The 27,283-nt window shown below is 43.8% G+C and overlaps 1 protein-coding gene and 1 long non-coding RNA gene across 3 annotated transcripts in view; both read left to right on the top strand.

Annotated features, from left to right (window-relative positions):
* The window catches only part of FRMD6 (FERM domain containing 6), a 38,577-nt gene extending 34,886 nt beyond the window's left edge, over nucleotides 1-3,691 (top strand). For both annotated transcript variants that reach the window (XM_047079662.1, XM_047079661.1), the window contains exon 13: nucleotides 703-3,691. In XM_047079662.1, coding sequence (XP_046935618.1) covers nucleotides 703-987 — 285 coding nt within the window. In that variant the 3' untranslated portion in view covers nucleotides 988-3,691. The remainder of the gene's footprint in view (nucleotides 1-702) is intronic.
* Nucleotides 3,692-13,329: 9,638 nt separating this feature from the next.
* On the top strand, nucleotides 13,330-26,810 carry LOC124512111 (uncharacterized). The gene is made up of 3 exons (XR_006962066.1): nucleotides 13,330-13,393; nucleotides 13,709-13,854; nucleotides 26,624-26,810. It is a non-coding gene; the product is annotated as an uncharacterized LOC124512111 (long non-coding RNA).
* The last annotated feature ends 473 nt before the right edge of the window (nucleotides 26,811-27,283 follow it).

The raw sequence follows: 27,283 nt of genomic DNA, 5'->3' as shown, positions 1-27,283 counted from the left end.
GCTCAGAGCCTGGAGCCTGTTTCCGGTTCTGTGTCTCCCTCTCTCTCTGCCCCTCCCCCATTCATGCTCTGTCTCTCTCTGTCCCAAAAATAAATAAACGTTGAAAAAAAAAATTAAAAAAAAAAAAAAAAAAAACCCCAAAAAACCGTTCTTCAAATTGTATTCCTTGAGTAATTGGCTCATTTCCGCATTTCTTATGAAAATAATAATAGAGCTCAGCATGAAAGTATTACTGTATAGAATATGTTGATTGTCATATTCTAGTAGAAAGAAAAAGGAAAAGAAACTATATCTGTACGTATCTAGCCTCCTTTTAAGACATTTTCTTGACTTCTGAGATGCTAGAGACAGGCTTCTGTTGCATTTACTTCCTTTGCCTTGGATTATTCATCTGTAAAATGGGGAGAATAATAGCACTGGGCTCATAGGGCAGATGGGAAGAGTAAACAAGTAAATATATAATATCGTGTTTAGGTGAGAGCTTTGCACATAATCAGGACTCAGTAAATGTTAGCCACTCTGACTGTTGGTAGTGGTGCTGTTTTCCCTGCAGGACCTCAGACCGGAAATCACTTTCTAACGTATAAGGATTCCATAACCTTTTACGATTTTGCAGTGTCGCTCTTTACAAGGGCAAAATAGCGCTAACCTGTCACTTCAGTCATCCTCTTGACGTGGTTTTAACCTTACTTTATTTTGCAGACCATATGTCGAAAACCAAAGACCTCCACCGATCGACACAGCTTGAGCCTTGATGACATCAGGCTTTACCAGAAAGACTTCCTGCGCATTGCAGGTCTATGTCAAGACACTGCTCAGAGCTACACTTTCGGGTGTGGCCACGAACTGGATGAGGAAGGCCTCTACTGCAACAGCTGCTTGGCTCAGCAGTGTGTCAACATCCAAGATGCTTTTCCAGTCAAAAGAACCAGCAAGTACTTTTCTCTGGATCTCACTCATGACGAAGTTCCAGAGTTCGTTGTATAAAGTACGTCTGCGTGTAGCTAGCCACACAGGCAGCCTGCTGTCTGCTGGAGGCCGGAGAAGCCACGGGTTCTCTCTTTAAGTATCGTGCCATATTTTCTTCACCCCACCACATAGCTCTTTCCTTATGATATTTGCAATGGAAATAAAAGCCTTGGGACAATTGCACTTTAAGTATTACACAGAGAGAAAAGAACTGCAGAGAAGGTACAGCAAGACAAGTGCCCGGAAGTTCGTGACCCTTTGGAAGGAAACGTGCTTTACTGGTTACCAAGCCTTCAGAATATTGAATTGTGGTGTGTTTGTCCCTCGTTTTGTTTTTCAGTTTGATCATACGACATCACATTTTTTATCATGTGAAAGATGTTATTAGATTGATTTGTTTGCTTGTAAGTGTGTGTGTGTGTGTGTGTGTGTGTGTGTGTGTGTGTGTGTGTCTCCCTCATGCACGTGGCTTGAGGGAGGAGAGAAAGGAGAGTCTCTCCTTTTAAGGGAGAAACCATTGCCTGGTACATAGCCATTGCCGCCTCGCTGGGGCTGTCCCAAAGTGAACACTAATGAACTGGTCAAAATCTTGTAGTTCTAGCAAGCCAAAGATATGTACATAACAGAAATGCAGCCCGGGGCCAAGAAGACATGAATGAAGCAATAACCAGAAGGCTATGTGTGCTGTGATGCCTTGTGACTCCTTCATGCCTGGTCAGTGCCCTGTCCTCCTCCTGCTCTTCGCGAAAGCTCTGGGACCCAGCTAGTTTCTCGTCCAAGTAACTCGTCAGTTGTGTTCACGTCTTCGTGCGTTTTGTAGAGTTTGTAAAACCAGTTTCTGTTAAAACTATGGAAACGTCTTAGAAAATGTTTGTGCTTGGTGTTTTGTTTTGTTTTTTTTTTTTAAATCAACAACAAATTGTAGTAATGCTTGTTTCTGCTTAAGCAAAACACCCTAACTATACATATATGTTATACATATATAAATACCTGAGATTGTATGTGTTTATATGTGTTTACAGCTTACTAACGCTTCATTTTGGCTTCCATGACTGTTTTGTGTACATAGTCATTCTTGTTTAATATGGAGGAGGTGTCACTGAATGAATGATACCTACAGACAATCAGTTAATATATGCAGAGTTAAGAACAACTGTTTTCCCATGTGTCTTTTGCCATGATTCTCAACCCTGGTTGCACACTAGAATTATTTGGGGAGCTTTAAAAACAATAACACTGTCTGGATCCCACTTCAGACCAATAAAATCAGTCTGTTGCAGTGAGGTCCAGGTGGAATTGCCTTTTCCTTTAAAGCTCTCCAGATGGAGCTAATATGCTACAGGGTTTAAAACCACTGCTCCAGAGGGTGTCTTTTTCTTAATTTTGAAGTTAAGGTATACAGAAAATGTCAGTGTTTGAGAAAGGACCATTTTTAAGACAGTTACTGCCACTGCTATTAGGATATATAATGAAACCTCGTCAGGAGAGTGAATTGATCAACCTTTAGATGTACAGAAACAATGTTGTTCACACTTCAGGAGAGAACTTTAGCACAATGTCTTTCTACGAGATGTTTGTAATGATTTCGTATTTAACGACATTTGTTTACCATATTTTGATACACCATTTTTTCTATCTGCCAGGTTTTCTTAAAAAAAAAACTATATATTATTTTCTAGAGAAACAGTCATATTTTTATACAAAATTAAGTTTTCAGGTAACAAAGAAATCGATTTAGGGTACAGCAGAACATGCAGTGTTCCCCAGGGGCGGGAGTCAGTATTATGAACATAAGGGGAGTGTGGACAAGCCTCACCTGTGCTGTGCTCGGATGCCCGCGTGCGGATGGGGCAGGCCAGTGTGGACACTGCAATCCCAATCGAATCAGTTCAACCCGACACTTGGAAAAAGGAACAGAAGTTCTATAGAGTTTTGTAGTCATGCGATTATTTTGTTTTTATCAAAAGTTTTAAAAGAACCAAAGTTTTCAGATACCAGAATGTACAAGTGTCTCAGTCTTCTGTATGAAAGGGTAGAAGGATCATCTAATGACAGCTTCACTTATAAGTAAGTCGTTAAATAGTCCACCATTTCTTATAGATGCTTAAGGGACAAATCCTAGGAAGTTTAACTCTCAAGAGCCCAGATCATAATGTGGTGCGTTTCCCTAGCTCTTAGCGTTTCTTGCAACATCGAGGCAAAAGCATATTTAATTCAGTATGTAGTGCTTTAGTTTCTCTGTGCTTCAGCCAGAATCAGGTCTTCAGGGTTTTGCCAGCATTATTGGTGGTTTTGCACACCCTCTTTCTAATTGGGTTTATGCATAGTCTTGTGGGTTTTCAAAAATGAAACATGCTAAGGAACATTTTTGCTTTTTGATCCTCTATTTGTGGCAGAATTATATATATGTATATGAAAATCCATTTTGGTTATCTACGTTTTGTATTTGGAAATTGTTTTAAAAAATAAAAAAGGAAAAGAAACGTACGAAGCTGTTATTTATTCTGCATTTGTTAATATCATCACTAGTCGGTATACCAGTTGGTATATACTGCCTCGATACAGCGACATTTGTATTTGCAACAATGAGCTTTATATCTACATAAACTGTAAATAATCCTTTCTGTGAAAGGATCATCATATCAGGAAGATACCAAAAGTGTGTAAAAGAAAACTGCATTTTTTTGTAATGATTTCTTATAGGCATTTCATGGTAAGATTAGCAGTCAATAAAGTTACTTTTTATTTGTCTTTAAAGTGCCGGTTTTTTTTTTTTTTTTAAGAGTTCTCAATTAAGCAAGAAGCATTAAAGAGTGAATGTTTTCTTTATGTTCTTCTTTCTTATAATAGGCCATGTTGAGGAACATGTAAGGGTCCACGGTGGTAGGATTCTGAGCCCGGAGCCCCCCGTGGCGAAGCTGGTGGGGACTGAGCTGCCCCTGCTCCTGCTCTGCGTGTGTGAGGAGTTCACATATTAACTCCTTCATCCTCGTGTTTGCATACGGCGGGGTCTGTTCTCATTCTCGACCTAGAGACGAAGGAACCGAAGCTCAGAGAGGCAGTGGCAGCCAGCCGCTGTGCAGGCCTGAGCTGTGGGGCTAAAAGCACTCGATAAGATACAATATTTTATTTTTTTAAATTAAAATCACTACTTTAACTTTTCCCTCAAAATAATCATCATTGGCATGTTAGTTTTAAATTTAAAAAAGTAAGTGGTTACATTTAAAAGCATGCCTATCGCAAGGCTGGGCGTGAGAGCAAAGCGGCATCAGGGGGAGAGGCTGGAGCTGGCGGTCAGTAGACAGGCGTCGAAAGCACCGAAAAGCCTGGCTGTCCTTGTGAAAGAACATCCATTATCTTCTCGTTACTCCAGTTTTCTTGGCTCTCGTGGGATTAATAATTCAAAGGACTATTTGGGGGATTAATAACGTAATAGTTATAACATGCCCCTGATCACTAAGGTGGGAGAAAGGAGGGTGGGTGTTTTCTGATCTTCTAACAAGCCTTTAACTTGTGTAGAATTGAGCCATGTGGCCATTCGGAAGCCTCCGGTCCAAAACAAAAGCTTTCTGCTGAGGGGTAAACTCATGAATTTTGCAGCATATCTGGTAAATTGTGAGTAAATTGGAGTCAAGGAAAAGAACATTTCTGGTCACCTGCTCTGTATCTGCCATTACACCCGTCAAGTCTAACCTTCACAGCCCTTCAAGTAGTCAACTCATGTTACAGCTGAGGAAATGGTTAAACTTCCCCAAGATCCTACAGTTCGTAAACAGAGAGCAGAGTTTTAAGCCCAAATCCATGTCCAAAAGCTTTGCTTTTTCTACTACACATACCACGTTATCCATTACACTCAGAGAAAGCTCAGAATCTGATAGGGAAGACAGACTTACGATTTGGATAATGTGATAAATGACATTTATTTGCACACTGTTTTTAAAATTGTTTTTAATGTTTCATTTATTTTTGAGAGAGTACAAGCAGGGGAGGGCAGAGAGAGAGAGAGAGAGACATTGTTTTTAATGTTTCATTTATTTTTGAGAGAGTACAAGCAGGGGAGGGCAGAGAGAGAGAGAGACACGGAATCCGAAGCAGGCTCCAGCCTCTGAGCTGTCCACGCAGAGCCCGACGTGGTGCTTGAACTCATGAACCACAAGACCTGAGCTGAAGTCCGATGCTTCACCGACTAAGCCACCCAGGTGTCCCTGCACACTTCTAAAAAGAAAAAAAATTTTTTATTTTGAGACAGTGCATGAGCAGGGGAGAGGCAGAGAGAGAGAGAGAGAGAGAAAGAATTCCAAGCAGGCCCCATGCAGTCAGCACAGAGCTCTGATGTGAGGCTTCAACTCAACCATCCACCAGAGCCGAAGTCAGATGCTTAACCGACTGACCACCCAAGCACCCCTGCCCACCTTTTTAAAGCACCCCTATGCCAGACCTATAGAAGCTTTATTTGGGTAGTACTCTGGTACAGAAGCAGTGGAGACCTGGGGAGTGGTAGTAGGGAGTGGGAGGTGGGAAGAACATAGAAGAGCCTTGAAGGGGGCCTTCTGGCAGATGGGGGTGAGGTACAAACTGTCCACGCAAAGATTAGAAGCCATGGATGACAGTGCTCATTCAGGGGCCTTTAAGCTTGAGTAACGACTCTCTCCAGACTAGTCGTGAAAGGCTCTGGGTGCCCAGAGGAGGACACTGAGTTTTTTTGTTTGTTTTTTTTTTCTGGACAGGGAACCATTGAAGGGGGTTATAAACGGAAAGAGACATGTTTGAGAGACATTATTTGAGAGAAATAATGGGATAAGTGCCAGTAGAAGATAGGCACGGGAGCAGGACTGGAGAGATGATGATCTGAACAAGGATGTGGCAGCAGGGAGAAGAAAGATTCAAAACTTATGTAGCTATGCCTCCCTCACCTCTCTCTCTTTCTCTCTCTCCCCCCCCCCCCCCCGCCTCCTGTCTCACATCTCCCTCTCACCCACACACACACATTACGTTCTAAGCTAAATACTGGAGAAATAGGCAAGTTTCCATACTTGGCAACGTCCCTGGGAAGACCAGAAAGCTCACTACTGCTTTATAGAATGAATTACAATCTACTCTGCACAGATGCTTCCAATGTCAAAAATTGGCACAATGGCCACAACTACTCTAGTCTATAGGTTCTCAAGCTGGGCTGCACAGAAGACTGACCTGGAGAATTTAAAACAGCGATGCCTGGGGCCCAGACCAGAGCTTGTCATTTGTTTGGTCTGGGTGGGCATACGGTACTAGGAAAAGTTCAGCAAGGGAGGCTAATGTGCACCCACTGGTCTACAGTGAGCCCCAGCAATACAGGCCAAGCAGGCTACTTGCTCTGAACTAGCATGATCCACACTTGGGGTGCATTGGGTCTCCAGAGTGTCCCAGCATATTGCATTTTGTGAGAATGATAATGTTTTTACTGATAAAGAGGTCAGAGAGTGGACCAACGTTCAGGCGAGGCACTGAACTCACCATCCCAGGAAGTCTGAATACACCCACATTCTAGAGAGCTGGGCGTTACTTACACATAACTATTTTGCTAAGTATGAGAGTGGAGGTTATGTGAGTACAGTAAAATACTTCCAGATCTCCTCCCTGCCACTTTCATTTGCCTTGTCATTCCTCTGATGCTTTGTATGAGTTGATCGCTACTGAGAATAATGGAAAGAAGTAAGCTAAATTCCACCTAGCTCTTTGATTCTTAACACATTCATTTTGAATTAATGGAGGAGCCTGACCTCTGGAAAGTCCTCCTCAAATGCTATGAGACATTGTGGGTGATGGAGTTATGTACACTCAAGAGATTAATCGAAGGTCTATAAACAGGGCACAGCTATAATTAACCAACTCATTACTTACGATGGGTGTTTACCCATCTGGTGTGAACCCTAGTCTGTGAAGGTCTCCTCACTTTATTACTGTTATTATGGCGAGAGATGGATTTTATAAAAACAGATAGTTCCCAACTTAGAAAGGAATTATGTTCCAAGTTTGCTTCTAAATTGGTTGTTTGGTATTTAGAACACAACGTCGCCAAGTTCCCTAACTAGCCCACAAATGCCTGTTTATCCCAGAGATATTATTAGAGATGATTTTTTCCTGTGCATTAGTAACCACCAACAAAGAGGCCCAGAGTATAAATAAGATAGATGGAGTGACCCGACAACCAGATACAGAAGATAGCACTCCCAGTAGACCAATAATTCAATCTTCAGGTTTTACGTCTCAGGGTACATCCATGCCCAACTGTAGCTAAAAGTAGAAAAAGGCTTCAGGTAAGCTATGCCAAAACGAAGCAGCTCTGAGCCAGTTTCTGCCTTGCGGTTCCACGAGGGATGTTTCTAGGGTTTTCCCATCCACAACCCAGGCCCTGGTCCAGAGCTGCTCAATCCTGCTCTGCCATCATCAGAGTCAGCTGGAATGAAGCCAACCCCTAAGATCAAGTCACAGACCTTCTTCTGATCTACAGGTGGGAAGAAGCAGAAGCCCCAGGGTCTTATTGAAACTCTGTCCCTGCATTGCTACAGGGTATAAATAAGATGCTAAGAGAGAAGCAAAGGAGACTCTATCGGGGCCTTTAAAGGCAACAGCAAAGTGCGTGTGGAAGACCACGAAAGCTACTGGGGAAATTTAAAAGAGGCCTAAATTAATACCCCATTGTTCCTAAAAGGAAAGACTCAATTATATCATTTTTTCCCATCAATTTCAATCAAAATCCCAATGATGAAACATCGTAACCATGATGGAGTAATAGGAGCAGTGCTACTCTCTCACCTTAAACAACTTTAAAAAGAGAAAAAATATGTATGAAAAAATGTTTAAACCTTCTACCATAGCACGGTAGAGGAAGCCCCAGAAGGACAAACAAAAAGTTATCACTGCCCCAGCTCACGGCCCGGAGAGGGTTTCCAGGCCTCAATGCGGGAAGAGGAACCAAGCAGACCCCAGTGGTCTCCCAGAATTGAGAAAACAGGGTGGGAATTTGAGGAGGCCAAGGTAGCTAGAGTTCACAGGGCTGAGTCCCAGAAAAGAGCTGCACAGAGCGGGAAGAAGCAGGAGAGGGAGAGCAAATGGAGAGAGCAAGCACTGGTTTCTCTCCCTCCTCAGCGGCACTCGGCCAGCCCTTTGCTGACCTATCGTCTAGGCCCACTTTCAGGCTACAAGGGCAGAGAGAAGTAGCCGTCAGTGGAGCCATAGAGCCCGCAAAGCCTGAATATTACTGTTCGGCCTTTGTAGAAAACATTTGCCAATTCGTCATCACTACCATTAATAACAGGAATTCTGCATCTGGAAATTTGCATCTGGAAAAGTGAACGTGTTCTCGTTGGGTCTGTATTTCAAAAAAAAAATTCTAGGCTATTCCTTGTAAATGTCTCTGGTCAATTTTGCACTTAATTATTGATATGATTGGGTTTAAATGTTCCAATGTTCTCTTTGCTTTCACTTGTCCTATTCTTTGTTCTTTTTTTTTCCCCTTTGCCTTCTTTGGGCTTTGTGGTTTTTATTTCATTTTCTCTCCTATGCCTCTTTGTTTATTTTTAGTAGTTTCTTTAAAGTTTATGGTATACACTATTAAGCTATCATAATCCACCTTCAAATAATATTACACTATGTCAGGGGTGCCTGGGTGGCTGAGTTAATTAAGCGTCGACTTCAGCTCTGGTCATGATCTCATGGTTCATGGGTTCGAGCCTCACGTCGGGATCTGTGCTCATGGCTCGGACCGTTGGAGCCTGCTTTGGATTCTGTATCTCCCTCTCTCTCTCTGCCCCTTCCCCACTCATGCTCTGTCTCTCTCTCTCTCAAAAATAAACTTAAAAAAATAATAATATTACACCACTTCAAATATAGTATAAGAAATTTATACGGGTCTTTTTGTTATTGCAGTACATTTGACTTTTTACGTATGTCATAAACTTCATAATACATTGTTCTTATTTTTGCTTAAAATGGTCAGTTATTTTTTAAAGAGATTTAAAATACGAAAAAAATTGTGTTTTATCTTTGCCCACATATATACCATTTCTAGGACTCTTCATTCTTTGTGCAGATAAAGTTTTTCATCTGGTATGTTCTTTTTGCCTGAAAGATTTCCATTTTTTATTTTTTTATTTCGTTTTTGTTTTTGAAAGAGATTTTTGCTGGGTATAGTACTGAACAGCCCTTTTCTTTCAATATTTAAAGGCTTGCTTTTTAAGCTCTGTTGGATAGGACCAGAGAACCTTCAGTGTTAGAAGAGAGAGTGAATGTATATACAAGTGGTATCTTCTCATCTTTCATAACAAGAAGTTGACAGAGAACATTCCAAATTGAAAAAGCAGTGTACAAATATTTGTGAGAATGTTACTTTAAAACATGGAGGTAAATACTTTACTTCTAGAACCACCTTAAGAACTGAAAGGGTTAGCATCTGGGGAGGGAAGAGGAAACTGCTATTTTTTGTTAGAGGCATGATAGCACTTTCAAATAATGTAGACTTATTAACTTAAAATTTTTTTAAATTCTTTTTAAGAATTTAAAAAGTGATTTCAGTCACTAGCACAGAACCCTGGGTTCCCAGAGACCATAAAGAGAAAAGAATCAGCAAATGGAAGCAAGTGTGGTGGGCGTCAGTCTTCATTTTGAGGAACGGGCTGTTAAGTTTATCTCCAATGAACACGGTATGGATGTGAGCCCAGGAGGTAGAATGGAAGAGGGAGGCTTTTCCTTTGGGCATGGACTCTTCCTGATAACGCCTTGCAGGCTATTCTGGGAGGTGTTGGCCTATTAATGAAAAAGGCTTTGGGCAGCCACATGGGAGTTGTTTGTAGTGAAAGCGCCAGAAGGTGGGACGAATCTCCCTTCCTCCCTGCACACTGGGACATGTGGGGTTGATGCCCAGTGAAAGTGATCTGGCTGCCGTTTCCTTGGTGAGAACAGCCAGCAGATGGGTGTCTAGTAACTCAAAGCCTTTACTGAAACGGACCAAGGCAATTCCTCCACCTGGCATGGGCTTGGGGCTGACTCAGGTTTCAGCCTCCAGGCTCAGGGGGCTAAGACAAAAAGTGGGGCAGAAGATGGAACCGGAGGTCTTGTATTCGGAGGGAGTGGGTGGAGACACGGAGCCTGTCTGGATGGGAGACAATGATAAGCAGGAGATTGTTGATCAGTCTATCCCCTAGTTCAAGTGTTTACAAACCTGAATGATTTTCAGAAGCTCCAAAGACTTTTTTTTTTTTTTAAGATAGATTTATTCCCAAGCCTCGCAGCACACCAGCTGATCAGAACCTGCAGGCGTTTTAAGGCCCAGGATTCTGTTTCTCCCACTCATTCCTCCACCACGGCCACCCCCACAAGCCCCGCTGTGCCAGTTCCAGACCAAGCCTGGCCTGCCTGTGGCCTCAGGGCAGTCCTCTCCCTACTTCAGCTTTCTCTTCTTCCTTATTAGCAATTCAGAAGCAGCAGGAACTTTCGGAAACCCAGAGGTAAAAATCTGCTTTTTGCCAGGGGGCTGACAGCACCTGTCAGTTACCAATTCATGCTGTAGGAGAAGCCGGGGCTTCCTGGGAAGGGTGGGAACAAAGCTCTGCTATTGATTGTTGCTACTTTTATCCCATCACTTATCTTCAGTCAGAAACTCAGAAAGGCAACTGAGGGATTCAAAGGCAAAGAGTTCTTTCCCCTCTGAGGTCGGAGAAGTCTGGGCAGGCGTGGCCATTGTGCTTTTGCTCAGCTCCAATAGATGGCTCCCAAAATGACAATGCCTGAATGGGCTGAATTCAGTTATGGAAGATATGAGCTCTACTTTGGGAACCCATTTCTTCTTCTCACCCAGAACTGGTGAGATGGGATGGTATGAAGGGAATGCTAGAGAGCAAAGAAAAGCTTTCTTCCCCCCAAAATGGGCAGGTTGTGATCCATGGCTTTTCTTTCTTTAATATGAGTCACCGGACATTGTATTCAGTTTCTTGGAGATCTCCAACAGATGGTTTTCCCATCGGGTTTTGGTATTTGTAGTCACAAAGGCCTCCCCAGAAGGGCCACACTGTCCCAAACTAAAATAGATTTTCTATGATGAAGAAGATAAGTGGTAAATGTAGAAACTGAACATCAGCAGAACCTTACCTTTAAAAATTACACCAGGTGGGGCACCTGAGTGGCTCAGTTAGTTGAGTATCTGATCTTGCAGTTCATGAGTTCGAGCCCCACATTGGGGTCTCTGCTGTCAACCCAAAGCCTGCTTCAGATCCTCTGTCCCCCTCTCTCTCTGCCCCTCTCTCTCTGCCCCGGCCCCGCTTACATAATCTCTCTCAAAAAAAAAAAATTTAAAAAATTACACCAGGTTAGGGGCGCCTGGGTAGCATAGTCAATCAAGCATTCAACTCTTGATTTCGGCTCAGGTCATAATCTCACAGTTTGAGATCGAGCCCACACTCTGCGTTGAGCATGGAGCCTGCTTGGAATTCTCTCTCCCTCTCGCTCTGCCCCTCCCCTGCTCTCTCAAGCTCTTTCTCAAAATCAATAAACACTTAAAAATAAATAAATAAAAATTGCACCAATTTATCAGCGTTAGGAGGGCAGAAACCACGGCATTCTTGCTCACAGCTGCATCCTGACAAACTAGCATCATGTGACTCAAAACATGTGGTCAAAACATGTTAAGCAATGAGTTGAAATTCTGCCACCATGGGCCAAGCTGCTGGGTGAGCTTAGCTGGAACCGCAAGAAAGTACTCTCTACCTGGAATATTCTACCTCAAGTCCTTCTCCTCATTTCAACCTCAATTCCATGACCCCTCCGCAGAAATTTCCCTGAACACCCAGCTGAAATGGGTCCCTCCATGGCATTTCTGCCACATAATACTATTTATTTCTTTAATGGCACCGGTCACAACCTCCAACTCTGATTCACTAATTCATTTATTATTCTTTCATTTTCAGCCGTGTGAGGGCAACCACACTATGAATCTGGCTTAACTCTCCCACAGCGCTTGGAGCAGCTTCTTGGCACAGAAGGTACTCTGTGAATCTGAGTTGAATGAATACAGTAACATCAGATGATGAGAAGAGAGAAACTTCTCTCAATTCTAAAACATATATATTTTTTTATTGATTTCTGGAACTGGGCTGCATCTTACCATGGATGAGCATATTTGATGCTGTATTTCACCCCCCACTCCGCCCTGCAAAGCAGTTAGGACATCAGGGTGCTCCAGGAGCAAATTGTATCTTAGCACCAGATGAGGACAACACACATTTTCCTGAGCAGAGAGCTTGGCTGCCTCTAATCCAGGATGCTTTTGCTGAGCAATGAGGAGGAGGGAGGCACATCAAAGGGGATGAAACAAGGAAACCGGTGCCCGGAAATTAGAAGGAACACAGACCATGAAGGACATCAGGAGAGGGCAAGAGCCAGCGGCAGTGGTGGTCTTCATCTGGCACCAGGGAGTAAGAATTTTCCTTCATCCTCACCCTCCTTCATCCCACCTTGGGTGGTGTGTGTGTGTGTGTGTGTGTGTGTGTGTGTTTAATGTTTATTTATTTATTTTTAAGAGAGAGCGCGCAGGCAGAGGAAGGGCGGGGGGGGGGGGGGGGACACAGAATCCCAAGCAGGCTTCAGGCTCCCAGCTGTCAGGACAGAGCCCCACGCAGGGCTCAAACTCACCAACCGCGAGATCATGACCCTGGCCAAAGTCAGACGCCCAACAGGCTGAGCGACCCAGGCGCCCCTCACCTTGGGTGTTTATTCAAGTGGCCAGAGACCACACATCTGATGCCTCATCCCACCTGCCTACTTAAGTCCAGGGCAAGGCACAGAGCAAAATCCCTCCACTTAGGGATTGCCCTCGTTTGAGCAATCGCTTAAAGCAGCGTCTTGTCAAAGTGTGGCCCTGCACCACCCGCCTCAGAACTACTCAAAAGAGTTTGCGTAAAACGCAGATTCTGGGGCCCAAACCCTCCTACCGAGTCTGCCTCCACAAGCAGGACCCAGAATAAGCGCCGCCTCCGTCCCCCTCCCCCGCCCCACGTGATCCTTAGGTGAGTGGTTCTCAAACTTAAATGGAAATGAGGGCACGATTCCCTCGCGGACCTAACTCAACCCCAGGCAGCCTCTGTGACAAACGGGAAAGGAATCCCACAGGCCAGGGCTGGGCGCGCTGGGCCCAGTGTGGGTGAGCTCTCCGGGACGCGGGCGGGGCCTGGGGGACAGCGGGGGGGCGGAGCTCAGCCCGGGGTGTCCCGGCCGCAGCCTGACCCCTGGTGGCCAGAGTGAGTGGTTTGCTGGGCAGGACCCGGTGCTTTTGGGCTGTAGAGAGTCCCGGGAAAAGTTAAATTCCACCTCCGCCGGCGGAGCCTCTGTTGCCAAGACTGGAACGTCGTGAGGAGGGGATGATCTGCAGTTTGTGGATTTTCCAACTTCTTTGGTTTGCCTCCATTGCTTACGCGTTTTGTCGGAGCCCCTCTCCCCTGAACGCCTGCAGGCGGCATTTTAGCTGCATTTCTATGTATCTCATCCGAGGGAGGAGGCGGGGGGGGGGGGGGGGGGGGGGGGAAGAGGGAGAGAGAGAGAGAGAGAGAGAGAGAGAGAGATGGACAGGAAGTTGGGTGTTTTTACAAGACATTATTTTTTTTGAAGGTTGGGGTGGGGACGAAGGTTGAAGAAACGTAACTCGACACAGGACACAGGTGTGCATGGGTGCGGCCATATTCCGGCCGCGGCCTTTCTCTCCTTGGCCTAGACCGCACTCGGCCATCACCTGTCTGCGCACCTGAACCCACTGAGGATGCAACCCAGCGAGCTGGGTCTACTCAACCCTCGGACATTGAACCTGTTGAACTTTCTGAAGTTAAAGCCCTCCCAGGATGCAAGTGGTCCTAAAAACAGGTAATTCAAGGGGCTCCTGGGTGGCTGAGTTAGTGAAACGTGGGACTCTTGATTTCGGCTCACATCATGACCTCACGAGTTTGTGAGTTGGAGACCCCCCCCTGCCCCATGCTCCGCACAGCGCAGAGCCTGCTTGGGTTTTCTCTCTCTTCCTCTCTCTTCGCTCCTCCCCTGCTCATACTCTCTTTCTCTCAAAATAAACTTAAAACAAAAAAAACAGGAATTTCAAAGAAGTCTGTCCAACAATCTGTCTTTTCTTTTTCGTTTTTAATACTGGGTAATTTGTAACCAACACAAATAGGTCACTTGACTTTAATCGTGTATAATAATAGAGTTTTGCATTTTCAGAACTGATCTAGAACCCAGTTCAAGGGCTCATTATTCGTCTGGTGATCATAGAGAGAGATTAGTCTGTTGGGGGTAGCAACCACAGAAGTGAGAGCCCCACCAGGAGGGGTGGTGTGGTGGAAAGAGAACGCAGCCTGAGAGTCAGGAGTCTGAGCTGTTGCCCGGATGACTGCCACCCATTTATTCCATCACCTAACGCATTTTATTCAGAGCCCTCTAGGAGGAATGAATTGAACTGGATACTTAGGAAACAAAGAAAAGGAAGACATATGCTGCCTACCCTCAAGTTATTTTTAGTTTGTGAGAAGCAGTAGAAAGGCAGAGAAACCCCGAATTATCAAACTGTTTGGACCATGAATTTCTCTGGCGTATTTAGTTCTTTGATTTGCTGCGTTACCATCATCATTGCCACTCTACACTGGTAGGGTGCAGAGAACCTTACTCAGTTCTCTCAGTAGTCCTATAAGAGAGGGCCTGTTACTGCCCCGTTTTATGAATGAGGACACCAAGTACTTGGGGACATCGGGTAGTGTGCCCGAGGTCACATAGCTGGTGAGCGCTGGGGGAGCTGGTATTGGAGTCCAGATCAGCGCGACTCCAGAGCCTACGCTGCTACCCACCAGGTGACAATGTTCTCCAGGGCCTTCCACCTCTAATCTTGTCTCATCTGCCGTGTTGCTTAGAGTCAACTCTTCACCCTCTCACTTACAGCTTATCTCTACCCACTTAGCCATCCTGACATTCTTTCCTGTGGTGTCAGAGAGTAAGGCTCACATCCTGCTGTCCAAGCTCATCCCGCCCCGCCTCTTCCTTCTTCTCCGGACTACATCCGCTCATCTCCTTTCTCCTGGACCTCCGATCCATTATCGCTGCTCATTGCTTCCCCTCCACCCACAGACATGCCGAAGGCTCACCTTTGCTAAAAAAACTTCAGACGAACAAAACACAACACAGACAAAAGCTTCCTATATCCTACACCTATTAGAAATGCTAACACGAAAAATACTGACAATACCAAGTGCTGGTGAGAATATGGAAAAATTGGATCACTCACAAATTGCTATTGAAAGCGCAAAATGGTATAGTCTTTTGGAAGATAGTTTGATGTTTCTTATAAAACTACACATACACTTAACATACGATACAAATATGGCAAATATTTCAGAGAAATGTAAACTAATATCACAAAAATGTCTCCCGTACTTCTATACAATGTTCACAGCAGCTTTTATCCTTAATAACCCCAAACTGAAAACACCCCAAATGCCTTGCAAAGAAGTAAATGGCTGAACTAAGGGTGATATTCCCATATACACATGCTACCCCGTAATAAAAAGAAACAAACTCTTGATAACTGCAACAACATTGATGGTCTCAAGGACATTAGACTGAGTGACAGAAGACAGTCTCTAAATGTTACATACGATGTAATGGCATTCCTTTAATATTTTCAAAATGACAATTACAGTGATTCATGGTCACCAGAGGTTAGACAATTTGAGGGAGTCCTTTGTGGTGCTGGAACAGTTCTGTATTTGATTGCGGTGGTGGTGGCACAAATCTATACTGATGGTAAAGTTGCACAGAACTGTTCATGCACACATAAGTGCATGTAAAAACTGTTGAAGGTCTATAGGTTTTAGCAATGTCAATTTCCTGGTTTTGGTAATATATACGACAGCAAAGTAAGCTGTTACTATTGAGTGAAGCTGGGTGATGGACACGTAGAATCTCTCTGTACTGTTTTTGCAACTTCCTGTGAATCTATAATGATTTCAAAAGACAAGGTAAAAAATAAATGCCTGTACTTTAAAATCAAGCAAGTAACAGAAGCTTCATTGCCTTATATTCAGTTCAGCCCTGCTAGGCCCCCATCCCATGGCCACCACCCCATCGCCCACCTCTCTCCTCCTCTTCTCAGCCAGTGCGCCCAGAAGGTAATCTGCCCTCGCTGTCTCCACTTTCTCAAGCTCCCTTGGCTCTCCAGTCCACTGCCATCAGTCTTCTGCAGCCTCCCCATCACCAGGCAGTGTGGAGAGTCCACACTCCTCACCTTGCTGGGCCTCTCTGCTGCACTGAATGCATTGACTCCTTCCTTCTAATCATTTGGAGTCTATTGCAAAGCACTTTCCTGCTCCCACTTACACCTCCCTGGCCATTTCTTCTCTGTCTCCCTTATGGATTTCTCTTTCCAATAGCTTCTCTTTTGCTACTTATCCCCTCAATGTCAATGGTAAAGGAATCAACACTGACCCACTCCTTGACCCTCTGCTTTTCTTCCTCTTCACTCCATGCCAGAACAAGGTCATCCACTGTCCTGGTTTTAACCACACTCATCTGTTGCTGTCTCCCAAATAAATATTGCTGGCCCAGGCCCTTGATCAGGTTTTGCCTGCACCTGCCTGCTGGTCATCTCCAGCTGGATGTCCTCTGAGCACTTCAGATTCAACATGCACACGTCCTATTTTATCACCTTCCTTCCAAATCAGCTCTCCCTCTTGATCCCACATCTCCTTACTCTTGTAAGCTGGACACTTAGGGGTCTGCCCTGGTCCCTCACATTCAGTTGGTTGATGGGGTCCTCTTATATGGACCTTCTCAATGCTCCTCTCTGCCTTCACCACTGTCCTAGTTCAGGCCACATCATCTCCTGCTTGAATTACTGCAGTAGCATCCCGACTGGTTTCCCAGGACACAGGAATATCTTTCCTAAATCTGTCCTTCATCTTAGGGGAAGAGCAGCTTATTTGAAATATAAACTGTCGTGGGGTGCCTGGGTGGCTCGGTCGCTTAAGCATTTGACTCTTGATTTCGGCTCAAATCATGATCTCGTCGTTCGTGAGATTGAGCCCCACATTAGGCCCTGTGCTGACAGCACAGGGCCTGCTTGGGATTCCCTCTCTCTCCCTCTCTCTCTGCCTCTTCCCTGCTCTCTCTCTCTCTCTTTCTTTCTCTCTCAAAATAAATAAACATGAAAAAATTTTAATTAAAAAATAGAATATAAACTGTCCTTATCAAACTCTTCGGTGGTTCAGTTCACCACTTAGAGCCAGAGGCCTAGCCTTTCCCTCTGGAACAAGAGGCCCTCTATCTAGCAAGTGCCTGTCGCAGGGGCTGCTTCCTCAGTGACTGTCTGCATTTCACTCTCTAGCACAACAATACTGCCTGTGCCCGTTGCTTGCATTTGCCATTCCTTGCCTCCAGCCCGCATGCCGTTGTGTCCAAGGAGAACGTGTTTCCTCATCCCAGCCCCTCTCCTCAGCCTAGGGACTAGGTAACTCCCACTCACTCGGCTTTGGTGATCATCTCTAACCTGCCCTCCTCACTCCCTCAGGTTTATGTTGCAATTATTTGTCTGTATGTCCGTACCACGTTCCCTCAAAGTTTGATAGGAAAGATGATGACACCAGATTTAAGTGCAGGGCTTTGAATTACTTAAGGCAATGGGAATGTTCTCTTCTTTGCAAGTGAGATTTATGAGCTCCTGGGGGAGGTATTACAAATGCTTTGGGTTCCATAATACGCCTTTTGCCAGCTGGTGGAGTCTGAGGGAGGAGGAAGGACAAGGAAGGAAGATGTTGACCCTCTCAGCAGGGGGCTGCAGGGAGCTGTGGCTGGTAGGAGGGGCAGGACCACTGCTGCCCGGGCCTGGGTGTATTCAGGTGAAATACAGATAAAATAGACTCGTGTATCCCTGTACTGGCGTAACAACAACAATAAGTTCTACCTGGAGTGGCTGCTCAGCAGCAGAGAACATGCGGGAAAATGTAAAAACCATGTCCTTGCCATTATGGGAAAAGAGGTAAGGAACACATCTTTATGGGAGTAGAAGAGGAATTCAGGAACCTTGACGTCTCGTCAAGGCTCAAGTAGACCCTCAGTCAGGGACAGGGAACCCTATAACCCATATTGGAGTTAGGAGCTCTGGCCAGCATATGAGCAGGGAGGGAGGCAACAAGACCAGGTGCAAACACCAATAAGACACATCCTCTCTTCTGCCAACCCTCCTGGGTGTCCCCAACGCAGCCTCCCTTCTCCCGTCATCTCTCAGGCCTTAGCATGATCTCCTTCCATGCTCTTTGGTTTGTCCTGGCCATATTTGAAAGCGAAGGGGGCAACTTTTTAAAATAAATGCATTTTCACCCGATTTGAAATATGCCTGGTTTCAGACTTCCTTCCATGGCTTCGCTAGCTTTTCTCATCTGAAAGGAGAGAGTTGTGTGCCATCTAGTGGTTGAGAGCTGCCACAGCAGCAATTATGCACCTGAAGAACATCCTTTGCAGTCCAGCACCAGGGCTACCTGGTGTAAAGCTGTTGAAAGGCTTGTGGCTCAGAGGGGCAGTAGCAGTCAGAGAATGCTTCAGTAGAGAGACACTGGGAACTGAGCTGGTAATTAATGGCATTGGACGAGAGGCCAAAGGGATTTTTTCCTGCAACTAATATGATTTTATCTCTACGTGCCCTTTTCCCTAATTAATAAATGAATTCCGATTCATGGTGGTGTAAAAAAATGACCTTGCACAGTAACAAGCCAGACTGAGAGCTAAGACTCCTGATATCTGATTGCCCCTCTGCCACAGAGTAGCAAAGGAAACTAGCAGCAGAGGATAGTGGAAGGAGTATTGAACTGGGGCCAGGAGATTGCTACTCAAGATCTACCACTGTCCAGTCTGTTAAACTTTTACTGAGCACCTCCCCTGTGCCAGGTGCTGTCCAAGGTATTTTTCATGTTTCTTCCTCATAGCCAGCCATACAGGTAATGGGTCTAGAAGTGAGGAAACTGAGGGGCACCTGGGTGGCTCAGTCAGTTAAGCGGCCGACTTCGGCTCAGGTCATGATCACGCGGTCCGTGAGTTCGAGCCCCGCGTCGGGCTCAGTGCTGACAGCTCAGAGCCTGGAGCCTGTTTCAGATTCTGTGTCTCCCTCTCTCTGACCCTCCCCTGTTCATGCTCTGTCTCTCCCTGTCTCAAAAATAAATAAAACGTTAAAAAAAATTTTTTTTAAAAAAGAAGTGAGGAAACTGAGACTCAGCAAGAATGAGTGAGCTGTCCAAATCACAGACTCAGTGAGTGACGAGTCAGGATCTGATCTGAAGTCTGACTCCAAAGCATACGATCTTTATTATTTATTTATTTGTTTGCTTGTTTATTTATTTATTTAATTGTTATACTTTTTTGTCATATGAATGTGGGAGAGTTGGAGGGGGGGTGGCTCACACCTAGGCCAGATGGTTTGAATTTATTGTGCGCATTGATGATCGGGCAAGTGTGATTTCCACCTGAGTGCTACACATGCTATGCTGTTGCTTTTTAATCTCCTGTGTGTTCTCATTTCTCCTCATCGGACTTGGTTTATAAAGGCATTTTAAGAGATTGAACTACCTCTGCTTCAAAAATCATGTCCTTTGATTTCTGAAGATAAAAGATACAGCCTGGAGAGAGAACACTGTCTGAGGGATTAATTGTAAAATCAGGTTCTTTACAGGGAGGACAAGATGCTGTACCCGCCATCGATGTAGTACTTTTCCAAGCAAGGGCTGTCATTACAGGTTCTCACCTCTGTGACATGCTTGTTATTACTGCCTTCCTTTGCCGCCGAAGGGAATTCAGGTACACTTGTTCAAGAAACTCGTTCGAGATCACATAACTATGACTCGAACATAGGCCTTTTCATTTTTTTATTTTTATTTATTCAAAAAATTTTTAATATTTATTCATTTTTGAGAGAGAATGAGAGAGAGAGGGAGCAGGGGAGGGGCAGAGAGAGAGGGAGACACAGAATCTGAAGCAGGCTCCAGGCTCCGAGCTGTCAGCACAGAGCCCAAGGCAAGGGCTCAAACTTACAAACTGCGAGAGGATGACCTGAGCCCAAGTGTCACGCTTAACCAACTGAGCCACCCAGATGCCCCAACATAGGCCTTTTTAAACACAACTTTATTGAAATGTAACTGAACTACAGCAAACGGCACATATTTAAAGTAAAATGTGGTAAGTTTTGATATGTATAAAATGGTGAAACCATCACAATAATCAGGATAATGAACATATCAGCCCCATAAATTCCCTCAGCCCTTTTATTTTTTTTTTATTTTTTTTTTCAACGTTTATTTATTTTTGGGACAGAGAGAGACAGAGCATGAACGGGGGAGGGGCAAAGAGAGAGGGAGACACAGAATCAGAAACAGGCTCCAGGCTCTGAGCCATCAGCCCAGAGCCTGACGCGGGGCTCGAACTCACGGACCGCGAGATCGTGACCTGGCTGAAGTCGGCCGCTTAACCGACTGCGCCACCCAGGCGCCTCCCCTCAGCCCTTTTAGACTTCCTTCCCCTGCCCCACCCCACCTTCCTGTCCACCCTTATGCTACCATCTCCAGGCAAACTTTGACCTGCCTTCCATTACTATGCTTTTCATTTTATACAATTTTATATAAATAGAAACATACAGTGTGCACATTTTTTTTTTTTGGTCTGGCTTCATCTCACTTATCCTGAGATTCATTAATGTTGTGTGCATCCGTGGTTCATTTTTTATAGTTGACATATATCCCTTTGTATGGATATACCACAACTTATCCATTCTTTGCTGGAAATTTAGATTATTTCTGTTTCGGGTTTATTATGAATAAAGCTGTTATAAACATTAATGTACAAGTCCTTGCCGTGGACATAGGCTTTCATTTCTTTTAGGTTAATAGCTAGAAATGGAATATCTGGGTTATATGATAGGTACATCATATAACTTTAAGAAATAAAGTTTAACTTTATTTAACTTTAACTAAAAAAACTTTAACTTTTAAGAAATAGCTAAACTGTTTTCCAAAGTGGTTATATGTTTTACATACCAGTAGTGTATGAGAGTTCATTTATCCACATCTTTGCCAACACTTGCTATGGTCAGTCTTTTCCATTTTATATATTCTCACATGTAGTAAGATCTCGTTGTGGTCTTAATTTGCATTTCCTCCATGACTAATGACTGTAAGTATCTTTTCATGCACTTATTAGCCATTCATACATCTTCTTTAGTGAAGTGTCTATTCAAATCTTTTGCCCATTTTAAAAATTAGGTTATTTGCTAATTATTGAGGTTTGAGAGTTCTTTAAATATTTTGGGTATCAGATGTGATTTTTCAGATAGTTTTCTCACTCTGTAGATTGTCTTTTCGTTCTCCTCTTCATGTCTCTTGAAGAGTGGACCTTTTAAATTTTGATGAGGTCAGATTTATAAAATGTGTCTTTTATGGATCATATTTTGTCTTTTATGGATCATATTTAAGAAGCCTGCCTAACCCCAGATCACAAAGATTCTTTTTTTTTTTCTATGTGTTCTAGAAGTTCTATGATTTAAGCCTCTGATCCATTTTGGTTAATTTTTACATGATGTGAGAGTGTGCTGAATTTCTTATTTGTTTGTTTGTTTGCAAATGCATAGCCAATTTTTTCAGCATCATTTATAGAAAAGACTGTCCTTTCTCTGTTGAGTTTTCTTTGCACCTTTTTTGATTGTCAATTGCATGTCAGATATATGTAACCCCGTTTCTCCAATCTCCATTCCATCCCACTGATCTATTTGTTTATCTTTAGGCCAATACCATACTGTCTGATTACTACAGCTTTATGATAAGTCTTGAAATCAGGTAGTATAAGTCCTCCAAATTTGCTCTTCTTTTTCAAAGTTATTTTGACTATTCTTGTTGTTTTGCATTTCCATACATATTTTAGAATCAGCTTTTTGATTTCTACGAGAAAAACATCTGAGATTTTATGTAAGATAGCACTGACTTTACATAGATTGTAAGACTCACTTCACTTTTTATCATGTCTCAAGAGTAACAATCCTTTGTTCCCCAGTGTTCAAATTTTTGAAGACCATTGTTTCTTTTTTTTTTTTTTTTTGGAGTTTTGTTTTATTTTGTTTTGCTTTTTGGTTGTTTCAGGCAGGAATTGTAAATCTAGTCCCTGTTGACTAGCAAACCGAGGCCTTTGAACCCAAATTCTGTGCTCTTTCCTTAAGAAGCCTGATGGAAGAGACGTGGATATAGTCCCACCTTAAAACAAGCAAACAAGGGCTGCCTGGGTGGCTTGAAGTCGGTTAAGCATCCAACTTCAGCTCAGGTCATGATCTTGCGGTTTGTGGGTTCGAGTCCCATGTCAGGCTCTGTGCTGACAGCTCAGAGCCTGGAGCCTGCTTCAGATTCTGTGTCTCCCTCTCTCTCTGTTCCTCCCCCTCTCGTGCTCTGTCTCTCTGTCTCTGTCTCTCTCTCAAAAAAAAACAACAAACAAACAAACATTAAAAAAATTAAAAGAAAACAAGCAAACAAAATGATTTTATAAAAAGTTAAATTTTACTCCTGTTACTGCCTTGAGTAAATGCTTAAAACCCTGTCCCCGGCTCCCTGGTAAGACTGGGTTGTGACACATCAATTTTTACATTCCCAAATTTTGATTCTCATACATTAAATCTATTATTTTCATTCAATTCTTTTTATGAAAAGTCACAAAAAACACCTGATATTTGGGCAATTTACTTATTTGGAGGAGATGCTGTTTCCTCTGCAATTCTGATCATTAAAATGATTTCCTAGTATAGAGCATTTAGTATAAAAAGAGGGACTAGGGGCGCCTGGGTGGCGCAGTCGGTTGGGCGTCCGACTTCAGCCAGGTCACGATCTCGCGGTCTGTGAGTTCGAGCCCCGCGTCAGGCTCTGGGCTGATGGCTCAGAGCCTGGAGCCTGCTTCCCATTCTGTGTCTCCCTCTCTCTCTGCCCCTCCCCCGTTCATGCTCTGTCTCTCTGTGTCCCCCAAAAATAAATAAACGTTGAAAAAAAATTAAAAAAAAATAAAATAAAAAGAGGGACTAGTTTTTCTAATAAATCTCATCTTGTTCCAAAACACAAAGCAGAATCAAGAACTATGGAATATTGGCGGTTCTTTTTATTTATTTATTTTTTTACATTTGTTTATTGTTGAGAGACACAGAGAGCACGAGCAGAGAGAGGGAGACACGGAATCTGACACAGTCTCCAGGCTCTGAACTGTCAACACAGAGCATGACACGGGGCTCAAACCCATGAACCGCAAGATCATGACCTGAGCTGAAGTTGGACGCTTAACCGACTGAGCCACCCAGGCGCCCCAAATATTGGTTGTTCAAAGCAGAAAACCTAATGATCTACTATATATACTTAGCTTTTGACTTCATTAACTTTTTGGAAATGAAACTGTTGGGAAAGCTAATCTAATGCCATCCATTAAATAAGAAAAGTAGATCATTAAATGAATGTGGCTGGTGCCAAGGTGAACATAACAAAAAATATTTTATTACTCTCCATTATTTCAAAGTAGTCCTTTAATTAAGATTTCTTCCACCAGCAAAACTAATTTCGTAAGTTTATACAGCTAGCAAATTTCAATTTGCACCTCCAGAAAGTAACCCTTTTGCATTATAAGGAATTTATGTTTATTATCCAGGAAGGAAATGAGGCCAAGAGGCAAACAGAGACAGCTCAGCGTGGTGGAGTGATGATTGTCCTGTCAGCCTACAGTGAACAGCCACATTTCCAATTCCTCAGACTAAATTTAGTCTTATCTACTTTTCACATCAACAGCTAGTCTAAGAAATATTGTTGGACATAGCAGGCTGGCTCTGGATTTTATCCCTCCTTGAATTTGTTGATAGAAGTAGAAGCCTGAATAGCAGTCTCATCCCACTTGCTGGTTTCCATGAAGATGGGGCAGCAGAAATTCAATAACTGTTTAGAATATTAATTTAAGCTTGAGCCTGACAGCCAATGATCACTGGAACATATAGTACTGACCCAGCTGCTCAGCTCTTTTAGAAATGACTTAATTACACAGTTGGAACAGCTGTTAGAGCCAGCCAAAGACACACAAGGAAGAAAAAAAAAAACAGTTAAAAGGAGAAACAAGCCAGGATTAATGTGTTGTCTAACTCATTAAGACCTCCTGCTGTCATCCTTTGCCACGCCACTGGGCCTTCACATTTTAGAAAATGGTCACATACCTCCAACTACCCTTATTAGTTCCCTTGATTTTGCAGAAATCATAACAACACCCAGGAGTCATTAAAAGCACCTGGAGCACGTAATCTGTTCCAAATGGGAAAAGCCCGCCCAAGAAGACCAGGGATGGTCCACAGAGCCTCAGCCCTTCCCTCCGGTGGTGTAAAATCTCCCCCTAGACTTGGCTACACAAGCCTGGGGTGCATCTCACTTGCCTTCCGTTCTCCCCCTCCCCCTGCCCCTTCTTTCTCTCATTTCCTCTCTTCTTCCCTCTTTACCATCTTTCTTTCTACCTTTCCTGGTTACCCTCTGGCTGCTGGATTGAGGCTGAAGATGGGGTGTCAGGAACATACATGTAGAGCTGCTGTTGATGCACTTGCTGGGCAATCTATATTCACCATTCATTTATCCTCACCAAAACCTGGAAGGGAGGCATTTCCTTCCGTTACACAGGTAGAGGAATTGAGGCCAAGAGAGCTTCTCTAAGTCCTGAAGGCCATTATCCCGGTTACTAGGTGATCTCTTTCTGTTTCAAAACCAATCTTCTCCGAGGTGCTGAGTCTGGGACTCTGCAAACCGCATTTCTGCTTCGTCATAGGTGCTCTGTTGGCATGCTGGCAGGAGACTGTAAGGCTGGGCAAGGGAGTAGGGACTGCTTCTTCCTGTTTGCTTCCTGGTATGGTCAGCCTCACCCCAGCTGTGGTTTTGACCTCAGCAGCAGTAACTTTCCACATTCCCAGACCAGCACCTCACAAATACCAGCAGTAGTCAATGGGCACCCCTTTCCCAGAGGTCTGGGTCCCAATTATAAAGGGCCCTGCTCTGAGCTTCGAGGTTCTGATACCCTCATCTTCTTCTCTTGGTCCCCTAGCCCTAGGGAAGAAGCTGCTTCCTAAAGTCATTATCCCTCTGGTGCCTCAGTGTCCTCTTTTTTTTTTTTCCTTCTTTACCTTTTTGCATCTCCGATACCCATTTAACCAATTCTCTCCGTTAAATTCTTTTCTGTTAAAGTTACTTGTTTGGTTTCTGTTTTCCTAATACATAGAACACTGGGACTCAAAATCAAGTATGTCTGACTCCAAATCCAGGCCCTTGATCCCTACTCTGTGCTATTCCCACCCACCCCCTTTCGCTACTTGTGGCAAAAATACATTACTTTGATCAAACTTTACTCAGTCTCTTTCTCCTGTGCACCACCTTATAAAACCTAGTTTTAGCAAGAACCGTGCTAAGTCAGTTTAACCAGAGCCCTCCACCGTTCATAACTGATCAGGTTCCTCATGCTCCACTATCCCCCCCAGCGGATGTCTGATCATCCTGGCCTGTCTTCAGCAAGAACCCGGTTAGGTCATTTTAGCTGGACCCTCCCACCCTTACCCTGGATGTTTCGTCTCAGTAATTTTTCATCCACTGATCCCCACTGTGCTCCTTGGCTATAAATTCCCACTTGCCCATCCTGTGTTCAGAGGTGAGCCCAATCTCTCTCCCTGTGAAATTTCATCGCAGTGGTCTCCATATATTCATGATGTTCCTAAATAAAGTCTTCCATCATCTTCAACAAATATCATTAATTTTTTTCATCAACAGTGGCATTCAAAAAACACTCTGAATCAAGTATAAGTAGAGATTCAAGTTATAGTCTTTGGGTGCATCCCTTGGAGTAGGTCCTAAACATTATCATATTGATGACTGAAGTTCCATCCACTGTTAAATGGTTTGGAAAGTACCTGGCATAATATAAGTGAATATAATAGCCTCAGCTAAATAAGATGGAGCTCTGATTAATATGTTCCTAAAAAGATCACAGAATTGACACATTTGCAAGTCATAGCAGTAGTGGGAACTTACCAGCCACTGAGTTTCAACTGGAAATCTCATTTCTGTAAAAGCAGAACATACAGTATATTTTTGACCTTGTCTTGCTGATAATTTCATTTTGCAGAGGAAGAGAAAGAAACACAAGGAACTTCTCTCCTAGATTTAATTCTGACCTCTGAGAAAGAGCTGGTAATTGAAGCAGAAGTGTAGGAAGCTGGGGGCTGGAATCTTTCACATGGGGGGGGAGGTTAAAATGCCTGGAAAAAACCATTCGGGGGACTGTGACATGAATCCTAAAGTCAGCACACAGCTTTCAGAAATTCAGAGGAAAGTACAATCTGATCCTATAAGCAGACAATCTGAAAGAGAAAACAGTATAAGAGGGATGACAGGATCTCAAAACTGAGAATCTGAGAACAGAAGAGGATGGCTCTTGATAAGGAGTGAAAGGGATCAGCCTCCAAAAATGGCAGTGCGCCTGTACAGAGAGCCGTTTAATGCACTTAATTTATCAAAGGGCTCGGCCAAAGATGAGAGAAGTGTACAGCAGATGGTGATGTATAGATGCCTCTTTGTTTCAGGTACTATCTAGAAGTGAGCCATCCAAGTTGTTGCCTTCAAGATACTTGCACTCCCGGGGAGGAGAAAAAATAAGCCAATAAATAAATAGTAAAACCATAAAAACATAAAGGATGACAGGTAAGCACAATAACATGTATGTGTGTGTTAGACCAATTGAAATTGACAATATTCTACCATTTTGACCTACAAGGATAGCCATTTTCTGTGGTATGACCATCTGTATTGTTGGGGTGGGGAGAGTGGAGATTCTGCATAAGGTCATGAGAAAAGACTTCTCAGAGAAGGTGGCATATGAGCAGAGACCTGTATGCAAGGAGGGAGGGAGCCATGTAAAAATGGTGGGAAGAGTGTTCCAGACTTAGGGGAAAGCAAAGTTCAGGATTTTGAGGTGGGAATTCTGGGTGCGTGTGTGAAGAAGGTCTGGATGTCCAGTGTGGATACAATAGAGGAACAGGGGCAAAAACAGTATGAGATAAGATGAATGTGGCAGCCAGATATAGATGACATAGGGCCTCATGTGACCCACAGGACATGACAAAGACTTTGAGTTTTATTCTGGGAGTCAAATGAGAAGCACTGAGAGGTTTGAGAACAGAGGTGATGTGATGAAAGATCAGCCTTAGGAACACTAGGGAGGTGAGACTGTAGAGGGGCCAGCT

Source organism: Lynx rufus, unplaced genomic scaffold (genome assembly GCF_022079265.1).
Source record: "Lynx rufus isolate CCGP_SWC_20201006 ecotype Redwood Valley unplaced genomic scaffold, mLynRuf1.p SCAF_17, whole genome shotgun sequence".
NCBI lineage: Eukaryota > Metazoa > Chordata > Mammalia > Carnivora > Felidae > Lynx > Lynx rufus.
Note: the sequence above shows the minus strand (reverse complement) of the source record. Positions and strands in the feature narration are given on the sequence as shown.